We start from the raw sequence: 22400 nt of genomic DNA, 5'->3' as shown, positions 1-22400 counted from the left end.
GTACGTTTAGTTCTATAAGAAACTGTCATATTAATTTACAGAGTGGCTGAACCATTTGACATTTTCACCAGCAATATACAAGAATTTTCCACATCTTCACCAGCATTTGGTGTTATCATGCTATATATTTTTTAGCCCTTTTGATAGGTGAGTAGTGATATCTCACTGTGGTTTTGATTTGCGTTTTCCTATTGAATATCTTTTCATGTGCTTTATAGCCATCTGCATTACTATTTGGTGAAATATCTCTTCATATATTTTCCCTATTTTCTAATTAGATTTTTTGTTCTCTTCACAAGGTCTTTCAAAAAGGAATTTTTCTTGAGGAAGTTTGGCCCTGAGCTAACATCTTTTGCCAATCCTCCTCTTTTTGCTTGAGGAAGATTGCCACTGAGCTAACATCTATGCCAATCCTCCTCCACTTGGTATGTGGGACACCACCACAGAGTGGCTTGACGAGTGATGTTTAGGTCCGCACCCAGGATCCAAACATGTGAACCCCGGGCCACAGAAGCAGGGAATGCGAACTTAATCACTATGCCACCAGGCTGGCCCCAGCAATTTTTTTTATTTTAGTGAAGCCCAATTATCAATTTTTCCTTTCTATGGACAGCGCTTTTGGCATCAAATCTAAAAACTCTTTGCCCAACCCTAGGTCACAAAAATTTTCTCCCACATGCTTTTTATATGTGTTTTATAGTTTTACATTTCACATTTAAGTCCATGATCAATTTTGAGCTAATTTTTGTATAAAATATGAGGTTTAGATCACATTTATTTTTTGCCTATAGATGTCTAATTCTTCCAGCACTGTATGTTGAAAGGTCACTCTTCCTCCATTGAGTCGCCTGGGTACCTCTGTCAAAAATCACTTGGGCATAATTGAATGAGTCTACTTCCGGGTTCTCCATTCTGTTCCACTGATCTATGTGCCTATCCCTCCACCAATATCACGCTGTCTTTACTATTGCAGCTATATCATAAGTCTTGAAATTGGATGGACCTATTCTTCCCACTTTATTCTTACTTTACAAAATTGTTTCAGCTATTCTAGGTCCTTTGCCTTTTTATATAAATTTTAGAATAAGCTTGTCTATGCCTACAAAAGACCCCTTCTGGGCATACCCCTGTTTATGTCATTTTAAAAATTAATTATATGGGACAATCAGACTTGCTGCACATATCATTCAGGAGCCTCTCCCACTGCTGGATGATGTCTGCCCGTGTTTGCCAAGTAGACTTTTGGGAGGCATTTGTCAAAGAGCAGTCCAAGGACTAGGGGCACTCCTAGGGGGTCTGTAAAAATGTAGATTCCTGCAGCCATCTTTCTCCTCTTATCTGCCACCTCCTTTGCCTGGGCACTTTTCTAGAAAGTTTGAGCTGAACCTCACGTGCTTGGGATGATTTTAGAGCTGTGGCCAGCAGAACGGGTGTGTGATTAAGCAGTCCAACATACCCTCACAGTCTTCTGGGGCCTCTCCGATCTCATGCCATGAAATCAGGGGGATGTCTTTGCTACATTCGAACTATGGGTAGTTAAGGGCATTAAAGAGAAAAATTCACCCTCTCTAAAAACAGGACAAAATTGAAAAAGACATTAACCTATGGGCAGAAGCTATAGAAGAGACCCCCAAATATCTGACAAGGAAAGCAGTTACTGATTGGCGTGATCATATTTGGGAGGAATGAGGAGAAATCTCCACCAACAATGAGCCCCTGACTCATCCAATAGGGAGCTGAAGGATGAGTGCTTAACGGGAGCTCTGTACTATCAGTCTCCCACGCTCCCTGAATCTGAGAGGAACCACAGATTTCGGAATTTCAGCTTGTCACAAAAGGCTTATCTTTTAAACTTATACTTCTTTTGTTCGTGGTATTTGTTACAAAGAAAAAAAATACCAAGTTTCTGGCATGTAGTCAGAGGTGTGCTGCTAATGTTAACAACCAGCTCTGCAAGAGAGAAAAGCCCTGATTTTGTAGCAGGTTCCAATTTTCAAGGTGTAAATAGTCCCATCACGGTGGATTTCAAGCTACCAACGTGATGTCACTGAAAACGGAGGAGCTGGGAAGATAAGCTCTCCAGTACACCACTGTACACAGAACTACTTGTTTTAACATTAGAGGCAATTGGGTCTGTGAAATCTTTTCTCTTCTTAAGAACAGACCATGAACATTTGCCTAGAGTTTAGCCTATTTCATTGACATCGGAAGTCATGCTATTTATTCTATATACCTAGATAACATACTTAAGAATACCAACAGTCACACATTTTCAGTTATGAACTTATATCTGGCCCTCCTTCTCCTAACCTTGGTATACATGAACTCATAATTTAGCCAGGAGAACATTCATTCCAGTGGCTCCCAAGCCTGTTGAACATCAGAACCAGCTGGAGGCTAATTAAGAATATAGATGCCCAGTGGAAACAACCCAAGTATCCATTGATGGATGAATGCATGAACAAAATGTGGTAAATACATACAACGAAATATTACTCAACGTAGAGAAGGAATGAAATCATGATACACACTACAACATGGATGGACCTTGAAGACATTATGTTAAGCGAAATAGGCCAGACACTAAAGGGCAAATATTGTATGATTCCATTTATATGAGGTACCTAGAATAGGCAAATTCATAGAGAAACTAGAATACAGGTTATCAGGGGCTAGAGGGAAGGGATAATGGGGAGTTATTGCTTAATGGATATAGAGTTTCACTTTGGAATGATGAAAAATTTCTAGAAATAGATAGTGATGGTGATTGCACAACAATGTGAATGCCACTTGAACTGTACACTTTAAAATGGCAATACTGTACACAATAAAAAAATAATACAGATGCCTGGGCCTCACTCATTGGAAATTGTGATTCACATGGTCTGGAGTGGGAGTCAAGCATCTGAATATTTCACAAGCAGCCCTAGCAATTCTAAGGCACATCCACGTTCTGGACCCCTGCACTTTACAGAAGAGGAAATCAATTTAGTACAACCTCTGCATTTCACAGAAGAGGAAACCAAGGCCCAGAAAAAAGTGGCTTGGCCAAGATCAAGTAACTAGAATGAGCAGAGTCAAGAACTGATTCCACATCCAGTTCCACGTCCTGTCCACTTTCACTTCATTCTTCAAATGACTGAGAGTTTTTATGAGCATCCTACACTCCACAAGCCCCAAGGCACAGCAGTTCCCTGTCCAGATGCCTGAAAATACTACCCCGGCTTTTGCATTCAGCAACTCAATGTGGCCTTACCTCTAGAGGTTTGAAGTTGTCACCCTTGCATTCACAGCCTCACCAAGGTGGCCACACCACAGTCCCCAGAGCCCAAAATATCAAAAACTCAAAGTGTATTTTTAAATCTGATCCCTCTGCCTGTCCCAGGTATGGTTCAGAGAATGCCTGGAAATTCTCAGGTAGTCAGAGGGCTGCCTCACGTGTTAAACATTGGCCAGTCTATGCCCAAGCATGTCTGCAAATAAACATCTTGAGCCCTTTAACCACAAAGCTCCTGGAAACATAATTAGCTGGCTCTGGTGCAAATAAGCTCATTGGAGTGAAGAAGGCACTCAAGTTCCGGGACATACCAATGTTCTTTATTCACCTTCATTATCACATGAGTCTTGTTCACTGTCAGCCTCTCTAGCAGACAGATTTCTAATGCAAGTACACATTAACTCTCAAGATGAGATTCCTCTCAAAATGAGAACTTAGAACATTTGATCTTAAAAAAAAATTGTGCCAACTTCTGAAGAGACTGAAAGAGAGTATTCTCTGATCAAAGCCCAATAAGAATGGTAATATTTGCAGCATAACGATCACTTTAAAAATAATAAATGGATGCACGTATTTTCATGCACCTTCATAAATAGATATTTGTCACACATTTAGATATACTTTCAATTTCAGAGTTGCCAAACTTAAGCAGCAAATAAAAGAGATTCTACGCAGACATTGGGGGCCTCTGGAACAAATCACTTCTTTCCTGTAGTTCCTGATGACGCACCCCAACTTTCCACCTGGAATACCTACCTTTATTTTTCTCAGTTTGATAGCCTCCATGAAACAATGTCAGTAGAAGCCTCAAAGGAGATAAGAATGTTTTGATTTCAAGACATTTTGAGATGAGAAGTGTCACTGTAATTTCATTCCCATAGTGAAATATAAGATGGGGGGTGGGGAGTCATCTTAAAGTGCAGGGCGGTTTACTCTTCATGGTGGGCCAGGTATAAGCAGTCACAGAATAGTTTTAAGAGCAGCTGCAGAAAACTCAAAGCCAAATTAGAGGTGTGTTGTATATGATTATTATAAAAAGAAGTAGATAATCATATTGAAATGATGGCAACTAGGAAATCTGAAGTCACAATTGCATAATATTACTTAGTAACTTTGCCCAATATGATGAAAGATGTACTAAAAATTATATTTAGGTTATCGCTAAGTCTATTAGTGCTGAAGCATACTACAGCCACTACCATATGAAAATACACAGGCAGTCATGATTTTAAGGATGTTTTTAATCTATGGAATTCAGTGAAGAAATAGTAAAGTATCAGGAGACTGGGACTGGTTTATAGATATTCGGTCACTTTTCATTCCTGTCTGTCCGCTCTTATCCTCTCCCTATAATTCTCACTCAACTCTTTTTCAGCCCTGCAAAATTCCAAAAAGGAATTAGGATGTGTTAAGAGGTATATGGCTGAATAGTAATACACTAAACACGCAGTTGACGTCATGAGACACGTACTGAACTGCGAAGACTGGATTTTGGTCCCAACTTTCCTATCTTTCTCTTACTTCCCTTTTTCCAATATATATTCAACTACTGTGTGCTAAGCACCATGATTATGGCTAAGAAGACTACAGCCCCTGTCCTCACAGGACCTCCAATTTAGTGGGAGCCACAGAAATTCAAAATGCTAAACCATAATTGTGCCAAGCGTGAAGAAGGAGAGATATTTAATTCCATGGCCATGGAGGCCAAGAAGAGATGCCTCAAGCGAAAGTGAAGAAAGACTAAAAGTTAATGTGATGACATCAAATGGAAAAGCACCCCAAGCAGAGGGAACAGTATGTGCAAAGCCCCCTGGCAAGAAGTGGGCACAGGACACTGGGAGAGACAAGAGGAAGTCTCCTGCCTGTAGGAGTCCAAAACAAGAGGAGGCTAGAGGGATAAGTAGGATCCAGACCTTGCAGGGCTTGGTGGCCACCTAACCAGAGGAGGAGCGGGACTGGCCAAGTGTGAGCACTCACTAAGACTCACCATGTGCAGTGATCCATAAGCTATCTTCCAGCTCCAAGCACCATTCTCAATAGACACTTCTCCCTGCCATGCATCCCAGAGCTGCTCTGAGCATGGCTGGTAGAGTTCTAAGGTGGTTCCCAAGATTTCCACTCCTTGATGTATAGGAAGATATTCCACCTTGTATAATCCCCTGCCCTTGAACATAGGCAAGACTTGTGAATGTGATGGATGTCACTCCCATGATTAGGTTATGTCCTGCGGTAAAGATGAAGAGATTTTGCAGGTGTGATTAACATCCCTAATCAATTTGACTTTGAGTTATCAAAGAGAGAAATTATCCTGAGTGGGCCTGAACTAATAGGTGAGCCCTTTAAAAGGGTCTATGGGTCATAGAGATGTTCTCCTACCGGCCCTGAAGAAGAAAGCCATTCTACAGCCACAAGGAACTGAATTCTACTGACAACAATGTGAGCTTAGAAGATGACCTTGAGCCTCAGAGGATACTTCAGCCCTGGCTGACCTTGATTGCAGCCTTATGAGACCCAGCTAAGCCATGCCTAGAATCCTAACCCATGGAAACGGTAAGATAATAAATGAGTGTTATTTTAGGCCACTAATTTGTCATAACTTGTTAAGCATCAGTATAAAATTAATAGACTGGTCATCAGTCACTGAAGGCAGCTCTATCAGGCCAGGGTAGCTGCTGGAGAGGCCACCCATGTTCTGATAGGGCTGCCAGGCCCATGCCTGATGGCAGCACTTCACATATGATACAACAGAGAGACCAGGGCCACCATCACAATGAGAAGCATTCTCGACCTGCCCACTTTAGGGAAGGCAAAACTGATGCACCTCAAGTCAGCAGCAAGTCTTGGAAATCTAATCTTCTAACCTAAAGGCGACCGACCACAAACTCTCCACGTAAACTGCCTTCCCAAATCCTGCAGAATCTGTGACACAGAGGCCTTGAATAAATGGACTGGGCCAAATCTGACAGGGAAAGCTGATCTCTGATTTAGGCTTTCTTACTAGTTTTAACAACAAAAGCAGATTTTTTTAAAATATGATTTTAATATTAACAAGATCTTTTCAAAGAAACAAGGTCATTCTTACTTAAATGCCAAAATAGCCTGGTTTATATTATGGGAAACCTATCTGATATATAACATTTTATACATCTTTTTTACAGTTAGAGAAAAGGAGGGGGAAAAAGAAACCCCTCTGTTGTTTTTATTTTGTTCTGCTTTTTCTTGTTTTTAAAAGCATATTAACAGTCCCAACTTAAATCGCTGGGGCTGGATAGATAAAATTAGTTATACTGTTAAAGGTTAAAATAGTGATAGGTTAAAATATATAGGTAGGCATTTCATAATCTAACAACTTTCATCAAGAAACACATCAGAAATTCTCTTAAGCTCAAAATCTTGGTAAAAATGACAATTGCACTGGAATCGAGTGACTCAATGGTGGGGATGTTTTTAAGAGCAATGCAATTTCCCAAGATGTTTTAAGTGATAGGTCAGAGTCTCAGCATTAAAACAGTTAGGAGTAAAACTAGTGGAAACTGCTATGTACTTGGAAACAAAATACACACACACAATATGCAGAGACTGGCTCTGGAAGGATCCCCAAGAACCTGGAAAATCATTGTTTCTAGGAAGGGGTACCAGGTGGCTAGAATGAAGAGTGGGAGGGAACCTTACATTTACTATAGATGCTTTTGTATATTTGTAATTGTATGTATGCATTATCTATTAAGAATATTTTATGAAACCAAGCACACACATACTCACAAAAGAGTAAAGCTCATCTAAATTGTCTTAGTGGGGCACTCCTGCAGTATAAACAGTCATGGATGCTGGAGAGGAAAAATAAATTAAGCTAGAGGTTCCCCAAAAAATGTTAATCAGTAAGAAAAGTCACGGCCTCCTGAGCCACATGTTGTTTTCAATCACCCCCACAAAGTTTCTCTGCCCACATACTTCCTTTGAAATCGCTGGTCCACCCAGGCTATAAAAGTCCATGGAGGGAGAAGGGGTGTGGCAGAGATGAAACTGATGCAGACAAAACTGATCCAGAGTCTCTCTTGCTCCTTTATCTCCAGAGCCCTCCTGACTCTCCAGGTCTCTCCTCCCTCCTTCTTATCTCATGGGTGGTGTAACACCAGGAAGAATGGAGCATGTGGAGTCTGAGCTCTACTACCTCTCAGCAACTGCGGGATGTTGAAAAACATCACTTCTCTAAGCATCTGTTTACCCATCTGTTAAATCAGAATCATAATAACCACCACCTCAGGGTTGAATACAATCTCTACGAAAATCTAAAGACTGGGGTTTGTCTATTCCAATATATTCTCTAAATCTAGATCACAGTACAGTTAAAAGACTGACACAGCATTAACCTTAAGGCAATCATTCCTTACTTGGGGTGTGAAATCTGGGGCAAACTGCATCTGAGTCGATCATATATAATAACTACCAAAGAATTTGGTCATGTCTAAAAGAAAGGAAAACAGAGGTTGAGGAAAGAGCCACTCTTTTTGTTTGGGCAACAGATGATGCAAGGTTATGATTGCCAGAAGAAGCTTGGTTAAAAGCAAACAACCAGATTGACACATGACAGCCTTTCCATCTTAAGACATTTAAACAATAGGACAAGTTACTCTGTCAACACAGAGACTGTGATTATTTTTTTAAGTTCTTTTTTTTTTAATGCTCATTCCTATATATAGTAAGTGGCTGGATCCCTGCAAAACAGTCACATAGCAATATTCTTGAAGGCATGGTCATCTTCCAGGTCATTCTCGAAACAATATTGAGAAGAGGCCCCTTATTCATGACCTGGTACTGTATGAAACACAAGCTATAATTATTAATGCTCAATCTTTTACCGTTATTCACAATTCTGTTTTACTGTGGTCAGTCCTTGGTCTATATAAATGAGGCCAATGCCCTTAAAAGTCTCCATGCATGTTTTGCTCTCTAATTCTTATTTATCAGAACCTAGGATGGTTGTCCTGATTTTGGAAATCAGTATGTAAATATTTATATTTTGCCTCCTTCCTTTCATTTTCTGAGACATTATAGGATATTTTTAAATCAAATATAAAAGTTAAACTATTAAAAAGTGCAACCCATGTGATCACAACCCATAGAAAAATAAGACAAAGCACAGAGAAATCAAAGACAAGAGAAGATTGTGGAACATAAATCACGCTTGACAAATAAAAGACTATTTTCTTATATCTTTCATCAAAGTATTACAGACAATTAATATTTTATTCTCTATATGAAGAAAAAGGATGGAATTTGGTCTATAAATGTTTGAAACACACCTTATTCATTTATGATCCATTAATAACAAACACACATTCAGATAACAAATACATTATTGTTCATGAAAGAACCCCAAATTAAAGGGTGATTCTAGTCCAAGTAAATGCAGAAAAGCTGCCAAAACTGTCTGTTTGACTCTCAATGATCTCATTTGTTTTCATCAAACAGTATTGAGTTTTTTCAAATTAGATTAATCTTTTGCCCAGTTCTTAGGCTATTTGGATAAAAATTTACTGTTATTAGCATAAAATGATCCAAAAAGTACACTGAAACACTTGCTTGGGAAGAATAAGTTATAATTTTCTGACTTTTTTCTTTTAAAGAATATCTGGCTTCATAAAAGTTAAGAACAATTTGGTAAATAGTGCCATCCATAAATAGCTGGCATGTGGCTCAGTATGATCCAGAACAAATGAATGGATGGAACATATGAGCAATCTGAATGAAGCTAACAGCAATAAAAATGCATGCACACACACACATAACTTTTCTAAGAATCCTTTGGAAATATGGGTTTTCATATTTCTGTCCTCAAGCAGATTTACTCTACCACTTCCTTTTCAATATCAACATCTTTCCAGAAGAAAATAAGTAGAAGTCACGATAGGATTCTGTTAAATTTTGTCTGACCCTCCACCCTCCCCCACACAACCAACCAACAAACAAAAACTTATTCCAGATTTGTTTTAATTCAATAGGTCTGGAGGGAAGCCCAGGAGCTGGTATTTCAACAAGTTCCCTAGGTGATTATGAGTGGCAGGCAATGCCTAAGAACTATTTCATGCCTTTGCGTGTACCATGACCTTCAGCTGGGAGCCTTCCCCTGAATAGCCCTCTTTGGATGTGATTAACTCCTTCTTGTTCAAGAAAATAAATTGCCTCTTCTGGAAAGCCTTCCCTGGCACACTCCCCAATCCCTTGCCCACGAGCCGTCCTCCTTCCCTGTCCCTCTGCACTCTGGCATCCCTTCCCTGGAGAACTGCCCCCACTGGAGGGTATTTCTTTGTCCTCCCAGTAGAGCCAGCTCCTTGAAGGCATGGACATCCTCTGGTTGATCTTTGAGTCACTAACACTTTGGCAAGTGAATGATATAACTTCTCTGGCCCTCAGTTTCCTCGTATGTAAAACGAGAAAGCTAGAATTACCTCGCTGTTGTGAGGGATAAGTGGTGAGCATAAACTGACTAGCTTAGTATCCAGCATTGTGGGAAAACGAGTCCCTTTGAGATTACTGTGAAGATAATAAGTGGAGGTAAAGGTCTTAAAATCAACCCGTTAATTCACACTTTGCAACCCATAGAGCTTCAACAACACTAAATGGAAAGGCAAATGCCCACAGCTTTCACAAGGAACAAAGTCATCACTGAGGAGTTATATTCCTAACCAGTGGCCTGGTCTCAAACAAAGAATGGGAATGACCCATAGAGACCCATAAAGAATGAGCACAGTCATAAAGACCAAGATGCAATACATATAAACTTCTGTAATTACTTAAAGGAATGAAATTCGGCTCCACATAATTACAAATACACTATGAACACTAATTACAGAAGTGGCCCCAATATATGGCAGTATCCATAGGATAAAATATAAATATAAACATAGCATAATATGGGAATTTTAATTGATCCCAAATAATATGGCTTCTTCTCACCCTGCTTCCCATATTGAAAGCATGACAAACAAAAAGTAATAATCTCAGACAGCCTTCAGATGCGTCTAAGGTAGAGTAGGTTTGATAATTAGGATGATGAAGATGATGGTTGAAAAAAATCATTCTTAGAAATAAGGCAAATAAAACATTCTCCCCGTTCTTCAACTAACCTATATTCTAAATTTAGGTGATTCTATAACTGCAGTTTGTCAGCACTGGGCCAAATTTTGCAAAAATAATATCGGTCAAGTCCTAATTTGTTGACAACTGTCGGTGCTTTTTATATTCTATACATTTTCTATTTCATTGAAAAACATAAAAGCAATTGATGGCCCTCAGCTAGATTCCTTAAAAGGAGTTGATGCCATTTCTCAGCAAACCACAGAGAGGAGGAGGAAAATATCCCTTGTGGTATAGGAGTAATTCAGTGAGGGAAATAACTGGGATAGGAGTGTGCGTATGGCAGTCTAAAGTGAGGAAGTGGTGATATGGGCAATATACGGGTGATGCAGCTATATGGGAAAGTTTTTAAAGCAAAGGCAGCTGATTTGTCTAAACGTTGCCACGTGTAATGCCAAGGCTCCCTCCTCTAGTCTACCACCTTTTAGGAAGGGCTTAAAAACTCTCGAGAGAATAGGAAAGGAGACTGGTCTTGCCTTTTTAGGAGGCCACTGAGCAATCCATTACAAGTCAACATGTGCACGCCTCTCCCCACAGCACTTTGATTTCCAGGTTTCTGTCCTTGAGAAACATACACAGGTGGGCACAACAGGAATGGCAAGTCAGTTCCCTGCAGGGTGCAAAACACTGACAATCTACACGTCTATCAACAGGGAGATGTTAAATAACTTATTATACATCTACGCTATGGAATCCATACAACAGTTAAAAAGCATGAACTGTCATGGAAAAATTTCTGTCATAGTATTGCTGAGATTTTTTTTAAAGCAAACTGTGAAAGAATATGTACTGTTTAATTCCACTTACATAAAAATAAAACCACATATACATAATCACATATAAATGTACATGTATATATGTGTGTGTGTATATATATGTGATAAACAGATAAAGGTCTAGGAAAGATACAACAAATTGACAACAGTTGTTATGTCTGAGAAGAGTGTGTCTTTGTAGCTTAAAAAAGAACTTTTTTCTCTTTATTGTTTAAATTTTTTAGTATGATAATGTATTAATGTAATAGTTAGCTAACTAAAGTTAAAATTAAAAATTATTACACTAAGGAAGGGAAGGAGGAAGAGAGAGAAGTTGGAAGGGAAAAAAGAAAGTCCCAACGAATGCTGGGAAGTAGTCAGCCAGTTCTTGGGGTTCAGGTCCCCCCACTCCTATTTATTTACACAACTGAATAACGAGCAAAGAGTTTTGATCAGCATTCACCAGTACTTCAACATTTGAGTTATATTTTCTTGGTCATTATTTATTCACTTTATTTCTTACATCATTTTAATGATATTAAAATTTCAAAATAGGAGGCAAGCAAAGGGTCAGAGAAAAACCATGGCCTCACAGCTAAAAAGGGCAAAAAGATTTCTCACCCCCAAGACGCATTGACTGGAGCATCTAAAAGATGTTCTTCCCATTCGTTGATCAAGAAGGCCCATCCTCTCTCTTCGTTTTTTTCTTTCTCTGGCAGCAGTAGCTCTTAAGCCTCAGCTCCCATGACAGTCCTGATGGAGACCTGAAAATGCAGACTCAGGAACCCAGGCCCAGAGCTTCTGATATAGCAGGTCTGCCAGCCTAATGGTGAGACCACGGTCTGTGCCCCATCTCCATCATTTACTAGCTCTGTGATCTTGGGCAAGTCAATACACCTCTGAGTGCCACCACTTTATCATCTGTAAAATGGGGCTATGGTAGTACCTCCCTCATTAAGTTTATGAGGACTCAATGCCTGGCTCTGAGTAAGGACTGCATGTACTTGCTGCTGCTATTTTGATGAAGAGGATGTTGATCTCAGTTACTATTATTAGTATTAGGCAAGGCCCAGGAATCTGCATTTTAACAGGTGATTCTGTGGTCCATTGCATTTTGAGATACATTGCTTACACTCATGATTCCCTCAGGTAAGAGGAAGGGCAAAACAAGAAAAAGCAATAGAGTCACGCACTGCATAACAACATTTCGATCAACAACAGACCACATATACAATGGTGATCCCTTAAGATTAGTCCCACACAGCCTAGGTGTGTAGTAGGCTATACCATCTAGCTTTGTATAACTACACTCTACGATGTTCACAGAATGATAAAATCACCTAACGACACATTTCTCAGGATGTATTCCTGCCTTTAAGCGACACACAACTGTACTCAAGGGAAACTCAAAGAAGCTAGCTCTCACTACTGTTTATCCAGTTAGCAATACTAGATTCCACCTTCCCATGTGCTTGCTGATGGTAAAAAGGTTCTTCCAGGAGGGGCATCTCCACTGGGAAGTGTGGTAGACCCACACCCTCCACCCGTCCTGCTCGGTTGGGCACACACCATGCTCACCTCTACAAGAGGCCTGACGACACTGTTGCCTGATCTGTCTGGTGAGTACATGTAAAAACAGCATAAGATGGTCCGTCTGAACAGAAATGCCTTTCAAAGTACAGGAGAACTAAGTCCACGAGCTCTCCCTTTACCATGTGTTAACTGATCTAAACAACAAGAGGCTCCATTTCTTTGGTAAGAAAAATTCATTGCATATTATTCCCTGACCTGATTAAAATTTTTTGACCCCGAGACAATAGACATCATTCTGCTCTAAAACAAAGTATTATCAACAAGCTTCTCATTAATATGATTCCTCACTAAATCACTCTTTTTGAGGAAGAAAAATCAAAACCCTCAGTGTTAGCACTGGGGAAAAGGATTTACGGGAAACACAGCTGCTGCTCATTTCAGAATTTCTGCTACACAATAAGGATTTGTTGTTTTTTCCTAATGCGAACAGAGGATACAAAAGGGTTAAGGAGAGGTGTACCAGATTCCCTGGGAGGCCCGATCCAGAGTGGTGTCTGCGTTAAAACTAAGATCTACTCTCTACCCGGGTAATGCTCCTCTGGATTCTGTCTTTGGGGTCATTATTCCTTTACTGCACATGCTCTTCGGTTTCAGTTTCTTATATTTACCCTTGCCAGTGCGAAAATCCAGGATACGACCTAAATGCCCGGAAATGGAGAAATGACCTGGTGAATATTGGTACATTCCTACAACAGAATCTTACATACACCGTAAGGATGATATTTCCAAACAACTTGAGAAGATATTATGTCCTGATGTTAAGTTGGGGGAAAAAAAACCAGAAGTAATACAATATGAGTAGTAAGATGTCAACTAGGTAAATACTTTTACATGGGAAACAAATACAGAAAGAAATATACCAAATATTAACAATTGTTATTTCTGGGTGGTGGGATTATAATGATTTGTTTTCTACTTTCCCACAGTTTAGACTATTTTTCAAAGCTTTTTCTATGAGCCTATGTTACTATTCTAATCAGAAAAACACAAATAAATCAGTAGCTAAGAGCAAATACCTTAAAACCCATGAGACAAACACTGTATTACGGAGCAGAAATAGAGAAAATGAAGGGGGCATCTTTAACATCCACCTGCAGGGCCTAAAAAGTCAGATCCATTCAGGAGTTTCTCTCACGAAGGTCCACCTCAATGTAAGCTGGGGATTGTAACCTCTTCCAAAATGCCTTGACATGACTATCAGAAAGAGAACTCAAGGGCCAGCCCAGGGGCATAGTGGTTAAGTTTGGCACACTCCCCTTCAGTGGCCTGAGTTCATGGGTTCAGATCCTGGGCACAAACCTACACCACTCATCAAGCCATGCTGTGGCGGCAACCCACATACAAAATGGAGGAAGACTGACACAGATGTTAGCTCAGGGACAATCTTCCTCAAGAGAGAAGAAAAAAGAAAGACAACTCAGGATGCTGAATTCATTGGTCTATTCTTGGGTCCAGTTTAATTTTAAGAGGCTTATCTTCTTAAGGTCAAAAAGAATACTCAAGAAATGTATTTGTCTGGGGTATCTCTTTCCCTTGGAAGATTAGGATAATCGGAGGAAAGAATGACAATAAAGGAGACAGCAGGACAAGAAGGAAAAAAGGCTACACAACAGCAACAGAAAGTTCCCTTCTGTACTACACATAATAGGGAAATGAACGGAAAGCCTGGGGCACGTTCCCTTGACACATTCTGCTTCCATCCTGTTCTATCCATCTGACTTCTCACCGATGAGGCAGCCTTGCAAGATGAAGATGGCAAATAAGCAGTTTAAAAAATGAAGGAAATAGAGGAGGTTCTTTAAGGTGAAACAACAGTAACTTAGACACACATTGGCCCACTAACATCTTTTTAATTGTAACTAGTTTGACCATCTGCTTGGGAAATTCCTCATAAATTACTATTTCAGGTCTTGCATTGATAGCTCTCAGAAGTCATATGGGTAAACATCTGACTCCCAACTCTGTGGGAAAGAGGCGAGAAATAAATTCAGAAGGTTCTGAAAAGATATCATCCCAGCCCATTTGCTCCCCCCGAAAGACTTCAGCAAGTGTGTCCTTATAGTTAAGCCCATGACATTTTTAAAGAACGCCTACTCTACTTACATGAATTGAGAAAGGTTTACCCACCAGGCACTGTGCTAAACACTTTGAATGCATCTTCCCATTTAATTCCCTCCAACAGTTATTATCCTCATTTTACAGGTGAGGGAACTGGGGTGGAGAGAGGTTCCCCATCTCTACCTGCTCAAGTAGAAATGTTGGGGTGTTCATTTCCCAGGGCTGCTGTAACAAATGACCACCAGTTTGGTGGCTTAAGACAACAGAAATTTATTCTCTCACAGTTCTGGAGACCAGAAGTCCAAACTCAAGGTGTCAGCAGGGCCATGCTCCCTCTGAAGGTTCTAGAGAAGAATCTCTCCTTGCCTTTCCCAGCTCCTGGCATCCCCAGGTTTTCCTTGGCTTGAGGCAGCATAATTCCGATCTCCGCCTCCTTCCTTCCTTCTTTCCTTCCTTCCTTCCTTCCTTCCTTCCTTCCTCCCTCCCTTTCTTCCTTCCTTTCACTTTTAGTCCTCAACAATTATTATGGTTTACCATACTAACAATGGATGTTAAACAATTTGGCATTAACACTTGACATGTGGATTTTATATAATAGTGTGTTTTGACAAGTTCACACGATCTTCATTGAATGTAGAGACTCACGGGTTGTCACCACAAATAGGCTTTAATTTACCTGGTTTCTGTAGAGCTCTTTTTGATGGTTCTTTCAGCGCCCCCACCCGTTCCCTCTAAAAGCGTCTATTCTCTGTGGGGATAGAAATCACCTGGTACTAGGTCAAGATTTCTTTCAGTGTTTCCCCATCCAGGCTGCAAATAGAATTTCCTGGGAGCTTTTTTAAAAGACACATGCCTAGCCCCATCCCCATAACAAGTGAATCTGAATCTCAGGGAACAGAGCCCAGGTGTTTATATCTGCCTCTCTTGTTACACAGCTGCCCTCTCTGTGTGTCTCTGTCTGTCTTCTCTTCATATGAAGATACCAGTCATATTACATTTGGGGCCACCCTAATCTCGTATGACCTTAACTAATTACATCTCCAAAGACCCTATTTCCAAATAAAGTCGCTTTCTGAAGTTCTTAGTGGACAAGAACTTTTGGGGACACTCTGCAACCCAGGACTATTGGATTCAGACTTGGTAGTGTCACTCCAGAAGAACTCACATCCTGAACGACTGTGCTCATTTTGCCTCCCGGGGGACCCTACTCTGTTAAGCACTGTTTACACTCACACTAACAGACACTAGGCAATGTCAGAGCGTGACCTGGCTCTTGTCCTCAAAGAGTTGATGATCTACTGAATGCAAATGAGATGTCGAAGGAGGAAAGCACACCACTGAAGCATTTGTGTGAACTTCTGTATGCCAGAGAAACTTACAGGGGAAAGTGATGGATGAGGGCCGGGGGACCCTGAGCACAGGCAACAGCTGGACACGTTGGGAGGGAAGATCTGAGCAAAGGCAAGGAGGCAAGACTAGGAGCAGCGTGTTCAAGAGGGACACGTGTGCTGGAGGTCCCTGGAAAGGAGGTTGGAATAAGGGTAGTGTAGAGATGCCTCAGAGACAAAGGGAGGAAATTAGATTTAATTTAGAAGGAAAGAAAAAATTTAATAGGGATCAAAATCATAAAATTTGGGCTTAAAGACTCCTCTGGCAGAGGTGGGCAGGGCAAGCAGGGGGCCTGGAAAAACTGAATGTTGAAACTTTTTGACAAAATATGCTTGTGTGCACGTGTAACAATGTGCATAGGCATCATATTCGCATCTTCCCTGTAACATTTCAACAACCTTCCTCAGAAAACAAACCGAATATGCAGTTGGTCACCGTGCTTTCATCCCTCCACTTGGAAGGTCCCCTTTACTACCAAGCCTCCAACACACACACACACACACACACACACACACACCAGCTTCCCTCCCAGCACCTATTTGCACCCCAGCCAAGAGCTGAGTGAAGAGAAAGGTGAGAGAAAGAGAAATAAAAATGTCTGAGGCGACAGCCAAAAAAGAAGGCGGCCAGGACGGCAATCACCTTTGCACCGCTCACAGCAGGCTCCCCTCTGCTTGATGGCCAGGGCACAGTCTCTCGACAGCACTGGGCACTTCTCTCTCTTACAGGTCACTTCCTTGTTCTAGGCAAAAAGAGACAAGAGACATTTGAAATAAACTTCCAACAGAATCCTCAGAATCCCAGCACACAGCTACCTAGACTCCATCTTCCTCTCTTGCCTTCTTCTTGGCAAGAAAACTCTGTGATAGCAAACAAGATTTTGCTCTCTCTGGACCAGAAATATCCATCTAGGAACATAGAACTTTTTCAGACGAGGGGCAGATGAGAGGGGATGAAAAGTCCCTTCTTTACAAGCAACTTAACCGAGATAACTGAATGCCAAGAAAGAGGACTTCTCCCGCTCTGTTCTAAGGTTTCTTTTCTGTACACACTATAGAATGATAATATTTGTGTAAATCATATTTTGCCCATTGGGCTACCTGGGCCAGGACTACATCGTGAGAGCAAAAATATTTGCACACGGATGTCCAACAATCCTTAATAGTAGAGTGCATTAAAATGCAGCAATCTAAAGTTCCAACTCAAATAATGACAAAGCTGAGTATTGAATCGGCTCTGTTAGAGAAAAAATAATATTCCCCATGCCAAGCGGAGACACAGTCGTCAGTGTTTTATAGCTGTGGGACAGCTGCGTTATATTAGCACTTATGCTAATGAAAGTGCGGTGAGTACTCACATCTTCAGTTTTATCCTGAAAGGTTAGCTGTTAATGTGACTTAGAGAAGATCCAAACATGATGTATGTGCCTGATTATAGACTGGAGGCAGGTAAACCAAAAATACTGTGTCAGGAAACTTCAACAAGTTCTGAGCTTTCACAAGCGTCTGCTACATGCTGGGCGTTGTGGCTTTCATTCTCATTAAAATCCTGTGAGATAAGTATTAGCACTCTCCTCTGTTTACAAACAAGAAAACCGCTGCTCAGAGAAGGTCTGTGACCTTTCCACCATTAGACAGCTTTGCAGTGGTAGACGTGGATTTCAAGTTTCAACTCACAAATGTGTACAAGCCATGGCCTACCACAATCATTGCCTGATTTATGGGCAGATCAGAGACTGACCAGCTCTCTCACCTCAAGATGAACCTAGAACCCTCCTGGAATATGTACACGAGAAATCCCAACTCAGCCCTGACGATGACCTGGGAAAGATTCACAAGTGTACCCAGTATGCTTCAACGTCATGAGAGTAAGGAAGATCTCACCATTTCTGGTCCAGAACCAAGAAGCTCTGTGTGTGTGTGTGTGTTTTAGGGGCCGGGCATCCAAGCAAAGCCCATATACCAAATTCCAGCCCTAAAGCAGTTCTAAGATAAATCACATCACTTTCTGTGCTCCCCTCAAATTCCCTGGGAGCTCCAGAGACCCCCAAGATGCTCCCAGGATCTAATTCTTTATCCTAATTTTTTTTCCTTCTTCTTCTCCCCGAAGCCCGCCAGTACATAGTTGTATATTCTAGCTGTAAGTCCTGGTTATGCTATGAGGGACATCATCTCAGCACGGCTTGACGAGCAGTACCATATCCACACCTAGGATTCAAATCCAGGGAACCTCAGGCTGCCAAAGCGGAGCATGGGAGCCTAAACACTTAGCCACGGGGCTGGCCTCCCAGGGTCTAATTCCAAAATGAATCCAGATTGTCATCTCCTCCCCTTTCAAATGAATAGAACTTCTCAGAGGTCAGAACCCCACTCCCTCCAACTCACGAATCCCCACTCTCCAGAGTGAGGCATATGGAGCCTTGGGACAGCTGGGCCTCACCATCCCAACAGCTCTGCTTCTCCAAAGTCCTGTTATTTCACTCCCCTGATGTCTCTGCAGGGCCACTGAAGCACGGGGATAATGAGCCCACCGTGACCAGTGTTGCTCAGGCTTTTCCACTGGATGACACACAGAAAATGACCACCATTTCAGGTAAGGAACTCTGAGGCCAACGGAAAACACACTACTGAGGCCGTGCCCACACCTGCCTAGCCAGCCAGAGAGAGGGCATCAGTCCTCGGTCACCTATATCCCTGCCCACAGGGCTGGCATTATAGACCTTCTGTTTTTCCGTTTATTGGTTGTCAGTGTGTGATGGGAAGGGGTGGTTGAACTGAGTAATCCAGTCTCCCTTTGTTCCTGCTTTTTGGTGTCTGTTGTGGTAAGGTAAGGGCCCTCATGGGGCGAACTTCATTTACGCCTTAAAATCCTGTGACGCGGTGGTCCTCATGCTTAGCTGCAAACCAGGAGCCCTGTGCAGTTCTTAACAAAGACTGGCACTAACTCCCACCTCCTGAAGGTCAGATCTGAGTTATCTAAGGACCAGCCCTGGATGTTTTTCCAAGCTCCCCAGGTAATCCCAGTGTGCACCAGGGCCGAGAACCACTGCTGTGTGGACAGTATTCTTATTGCCAGCCTGGCTGAGATGGGCTCGGGAGTGGTCCACGGGCCCTCAGTGAATGGCTGACCTGCAATCTCCAAGCCCTCAGAACTCCTTCCCTTACCCTTTCCTTTTCGTCACGATGGTAGCATCAAGACTCACTGTAAGTCATGGCCCTTTGATTTATTTTCATAATTTTTCTTAAATTACAAGCATAAAACGCAGTTACAGTCACAATTCAAATTAAAGAAGTATATTTAAAAAAACAAATAGTGCCCTCCCACTACCACCAAAGTAATCAAGAACAACGGTCGGTATACACACCGTCTGGCATTATTAACAGGGACTTCGCTTTGTAAAGTGCAGTTTCTCAAAGCCACAGAAGGATACGGACCGCCTCCTTCCCAGGGGGTCTGTCACATGAACTCACTCCCCAAGCAGAGCATCTGTCCCCTAGGCTTTATGCACACAGCAAACCTGGCTGCAGCCTTGGGAAAGGGCCACCCTCCCAAGCTCATCTCTTCTCAGAAGGGCAGAATCCTCAGACACGGGGAGTTCAAAGCTCTAAGGGCAGTCGGAGCGGGTATGAAGTTGCAATTCGGGGTCTGATAAATAAGAAGAAGCACACTGTCTTAAATATGGGAACTCTCCGCTAAATTAGAAACCTGGGAGCCAGTCACAATCCATCATAGATCCCAAGATTCATAACAAATAGCTCATAATTACAGTCCTGCACAAAAGTTATTCCAACCAGATGGTTTGCAATATTGACGTCTGGAATTTTTTTGTACACACAAACCTAAACCTTAGCTGTAGGTTTAGGAGGGGTTTTCCCCTCTTCTAATAACACTTGGAGTTGTGGTATTGCACCACGGGTCACGTTAGTGTGAAGCTGCATGTCTGATCACTTCCCTGATGTCTGGTTGGTGAGGATATGGAGCACACACTTAGAATCCCGGGCCCTCGAAGAAAGAAAGAAAAATCACGGAGAAACGCTAGTGACAGGCTGATTCCTCCATCTCCTTGAACCCAGCAGCTACAGAGGAAATTCAAGCACAGGTTAATTAAGCCCACTCACTTCACTTTCTCTGATTTTGCCAAGACACAAAAACACTGGTCTTCCAGCCAGCGGCTCTGATGAGAAGTGGCACACATGAAGTCATGCCCTGAGGAGCCCATCTCCATTGGTCGCCCCATCCCCATATGTACCAAGAGTCCTCTGCTCTGACTCAAGGTCACGGCTCATTCAGTTCACATTTTCATTCAAGAAACGTTTTCTGATACTGATTCACACTTACCGAACACTTTCTATGTACCAGGCTCTGTGCTAAGATTTTTACATGCGTTATTTCACTGAAACTCCACATCGTCCCCATTTTACAGATGAGCAACCAAGGTAAGAATCTTGCCCAGGAGGCAGATTGGGAATACCAGCAGAGGTCTGTCTGACTCCAAAGGTGCGCATCTAAATGCTGCACTTCGCCACTTCCCAGGCATTCGGAATACAGACAAGAACAAAACGAAGTCAAGGTCCTGAGGCCCCAGGAGAGATAGACGCCTTCCTGAGGCTTCCACACATGTAAAATGAGCTCTCTAACAAGAGCAGAATAACTCCCCGGAGCTATGTCATCTCCATCCTTGGAAAAGTCTACAAACACAGGCTGATTTCTGGTAGGGAGGAATGTCGTCCCCTTTTGGATATCGACAGGTATCTGTGCCTATCACACCTTTGAAAGCCACACTGGGGTCCTCAAACAAATGTTTCCCAAGATTCCAGCTTGAGTTTGAGTCTCCCCACATCTAAGCAATAAAAATGGTGGCAGAAGCGCACTAGAGGAAAATGTCAGAATGCTCTAAAAAACTAACCTAGGTAGTGTATAAAAGGAACAAACCTTCATCATGCTTTTCATTCTCAGTCTCTGCCTCCCGTGTTTATCACTTCCTACGGTCAGCCAGCCTGTGATTTACCTGTTGTCAAAGGCATCTGTTTGCACAATTCCCTCCTTTCCGGAAGACCAATATCAAAATTCAAAATACAGCCTCTGGAGGCACATGAAATAAAGTGCCAGTATGTAAAATAAAAAGGGGTAGAGGGAGCAAAAAAGAAAAAAAATCTACATGGCTGGCAACAAAGCTCTGTAAGGATACAAGCCAAACCACAGCTCCAGCCACGGCCAAGTTCAAACAGGATTCCGGCAGCCAGCTTGCTGTGTCTGAGGTCTGCCACTAGATGGCAGCACAGAGTTCCCTGGGTTTGGGAACTGTGGCCGTGAGACCCGCTGGTGCCTCCTGAGCATTTTTCAGCGTCTGGTGCGGAGGGAAATGATCTCTCATTGACGGGCAGGCGGAGGGAGGGGTACAGAGAAGATGGCAAATCACCATAGAGAGATTTTCCTGTTTGCTTTCCTCAAAAGAAAAGAAAAAAAATGTTTCTGAGATGCCTTTGTTCTATTTCAAGCCTATGTCTTGGACATTTTTTTTTTCTAAGATTCTTCTGGGACCAATCCTATTATGAAATATGGAAAGTATTACCTGACCTTTCACTTAAATTTAAAAGTAATAATAAAATAAAAAACAATTGGAGAGGAAAACACAGCAGCTAATATGATGGGAGTGATCAGGGAGAAATGTCAGCCGGCAGATGCTGTATTTTAGACTGTGAAACAGCATCACGAATGTCTTGAAAGAAGAATGAAAACCAAAATACCTGGTTCCCTGCCCGCGGGTCCTCCATTTGATTAGCCATATTAGGAAGGTGGCAGACCACACAAGTCCTTTCCTCTAGAAGATGACATTATTTTCCTTCAGTCCTCGTCTCTTGTGAGGGCAAAGCCTGCCTTGGAGGCAACCAACTGTCATTTGGCAAACTAGCAAGTTCTAAGTGGCAGATCCTTTTTCAGAAAATCAAGAAGGCCGTGAAATGTAGTAGTTTTTTTTGCCCAAATGAACAACACTCAATGTGTCAATGAAGCACACGGGCCGGGTAGTATCATTAGAGGGGATAAAGAGGTAGAAGTGACTCTGTCCTAAATTAGAGACCCTCCAGACTACCCCACCATCCTACATATGCACACACCCACTTCTGTCATTTCATCACTGTAGTCTTATTTGGGGAGGGGCCCTATAGATGATGCTTTCAAGAATTCCCCTG

The 22400-nt window shown here is 41.9% G+C and overlaps 1 protein-coding gene across 7 annotated transcripts in view; it reads right to left on the bottom strand.

Moving 5' to 3' along the window:
* BMPER (BMP binding endothelial regulator) overlaps positions 1-22400 on the bottom strand; it is a 234154-nt gene that overhangs the window by 184208 nt on the left and 27546 nt on the right. For all 7 annotated transcript variants that reach the window (XM_070264816.1, XM_070264821.1, XM_070264818.1 and 4 more), the window contains exon 3: positions 16852-16951. In XM_070264816.1, the coding sequence (XP_070120917.1) occupies positions 16852-16951 (100 nt within the window). The remainder of the gene's footprint in view (positions 1-16851; positions 16952-22400) is intronic.

Source organism: Equus caballus, chromosome 4 (genome assembly GCF_041296265.1).
Source record: "Equus caballus isolate H_3958 breed thoroughbred chromosome 4, TB-T2T, whole genome shotgun sequence".
In the NCBI taxonomy this organism is placed as follows: Eukaryota; Metazoa; Chordata; class Mammalia; order Perissodactyla; family Equidae; genus Equus; species Equus caballus.
The sequence above is the reverse complement of the archived record's forward strand: the minus strand, read 5'-3'. Positions and strand labels throughout refer to the sequence as shown.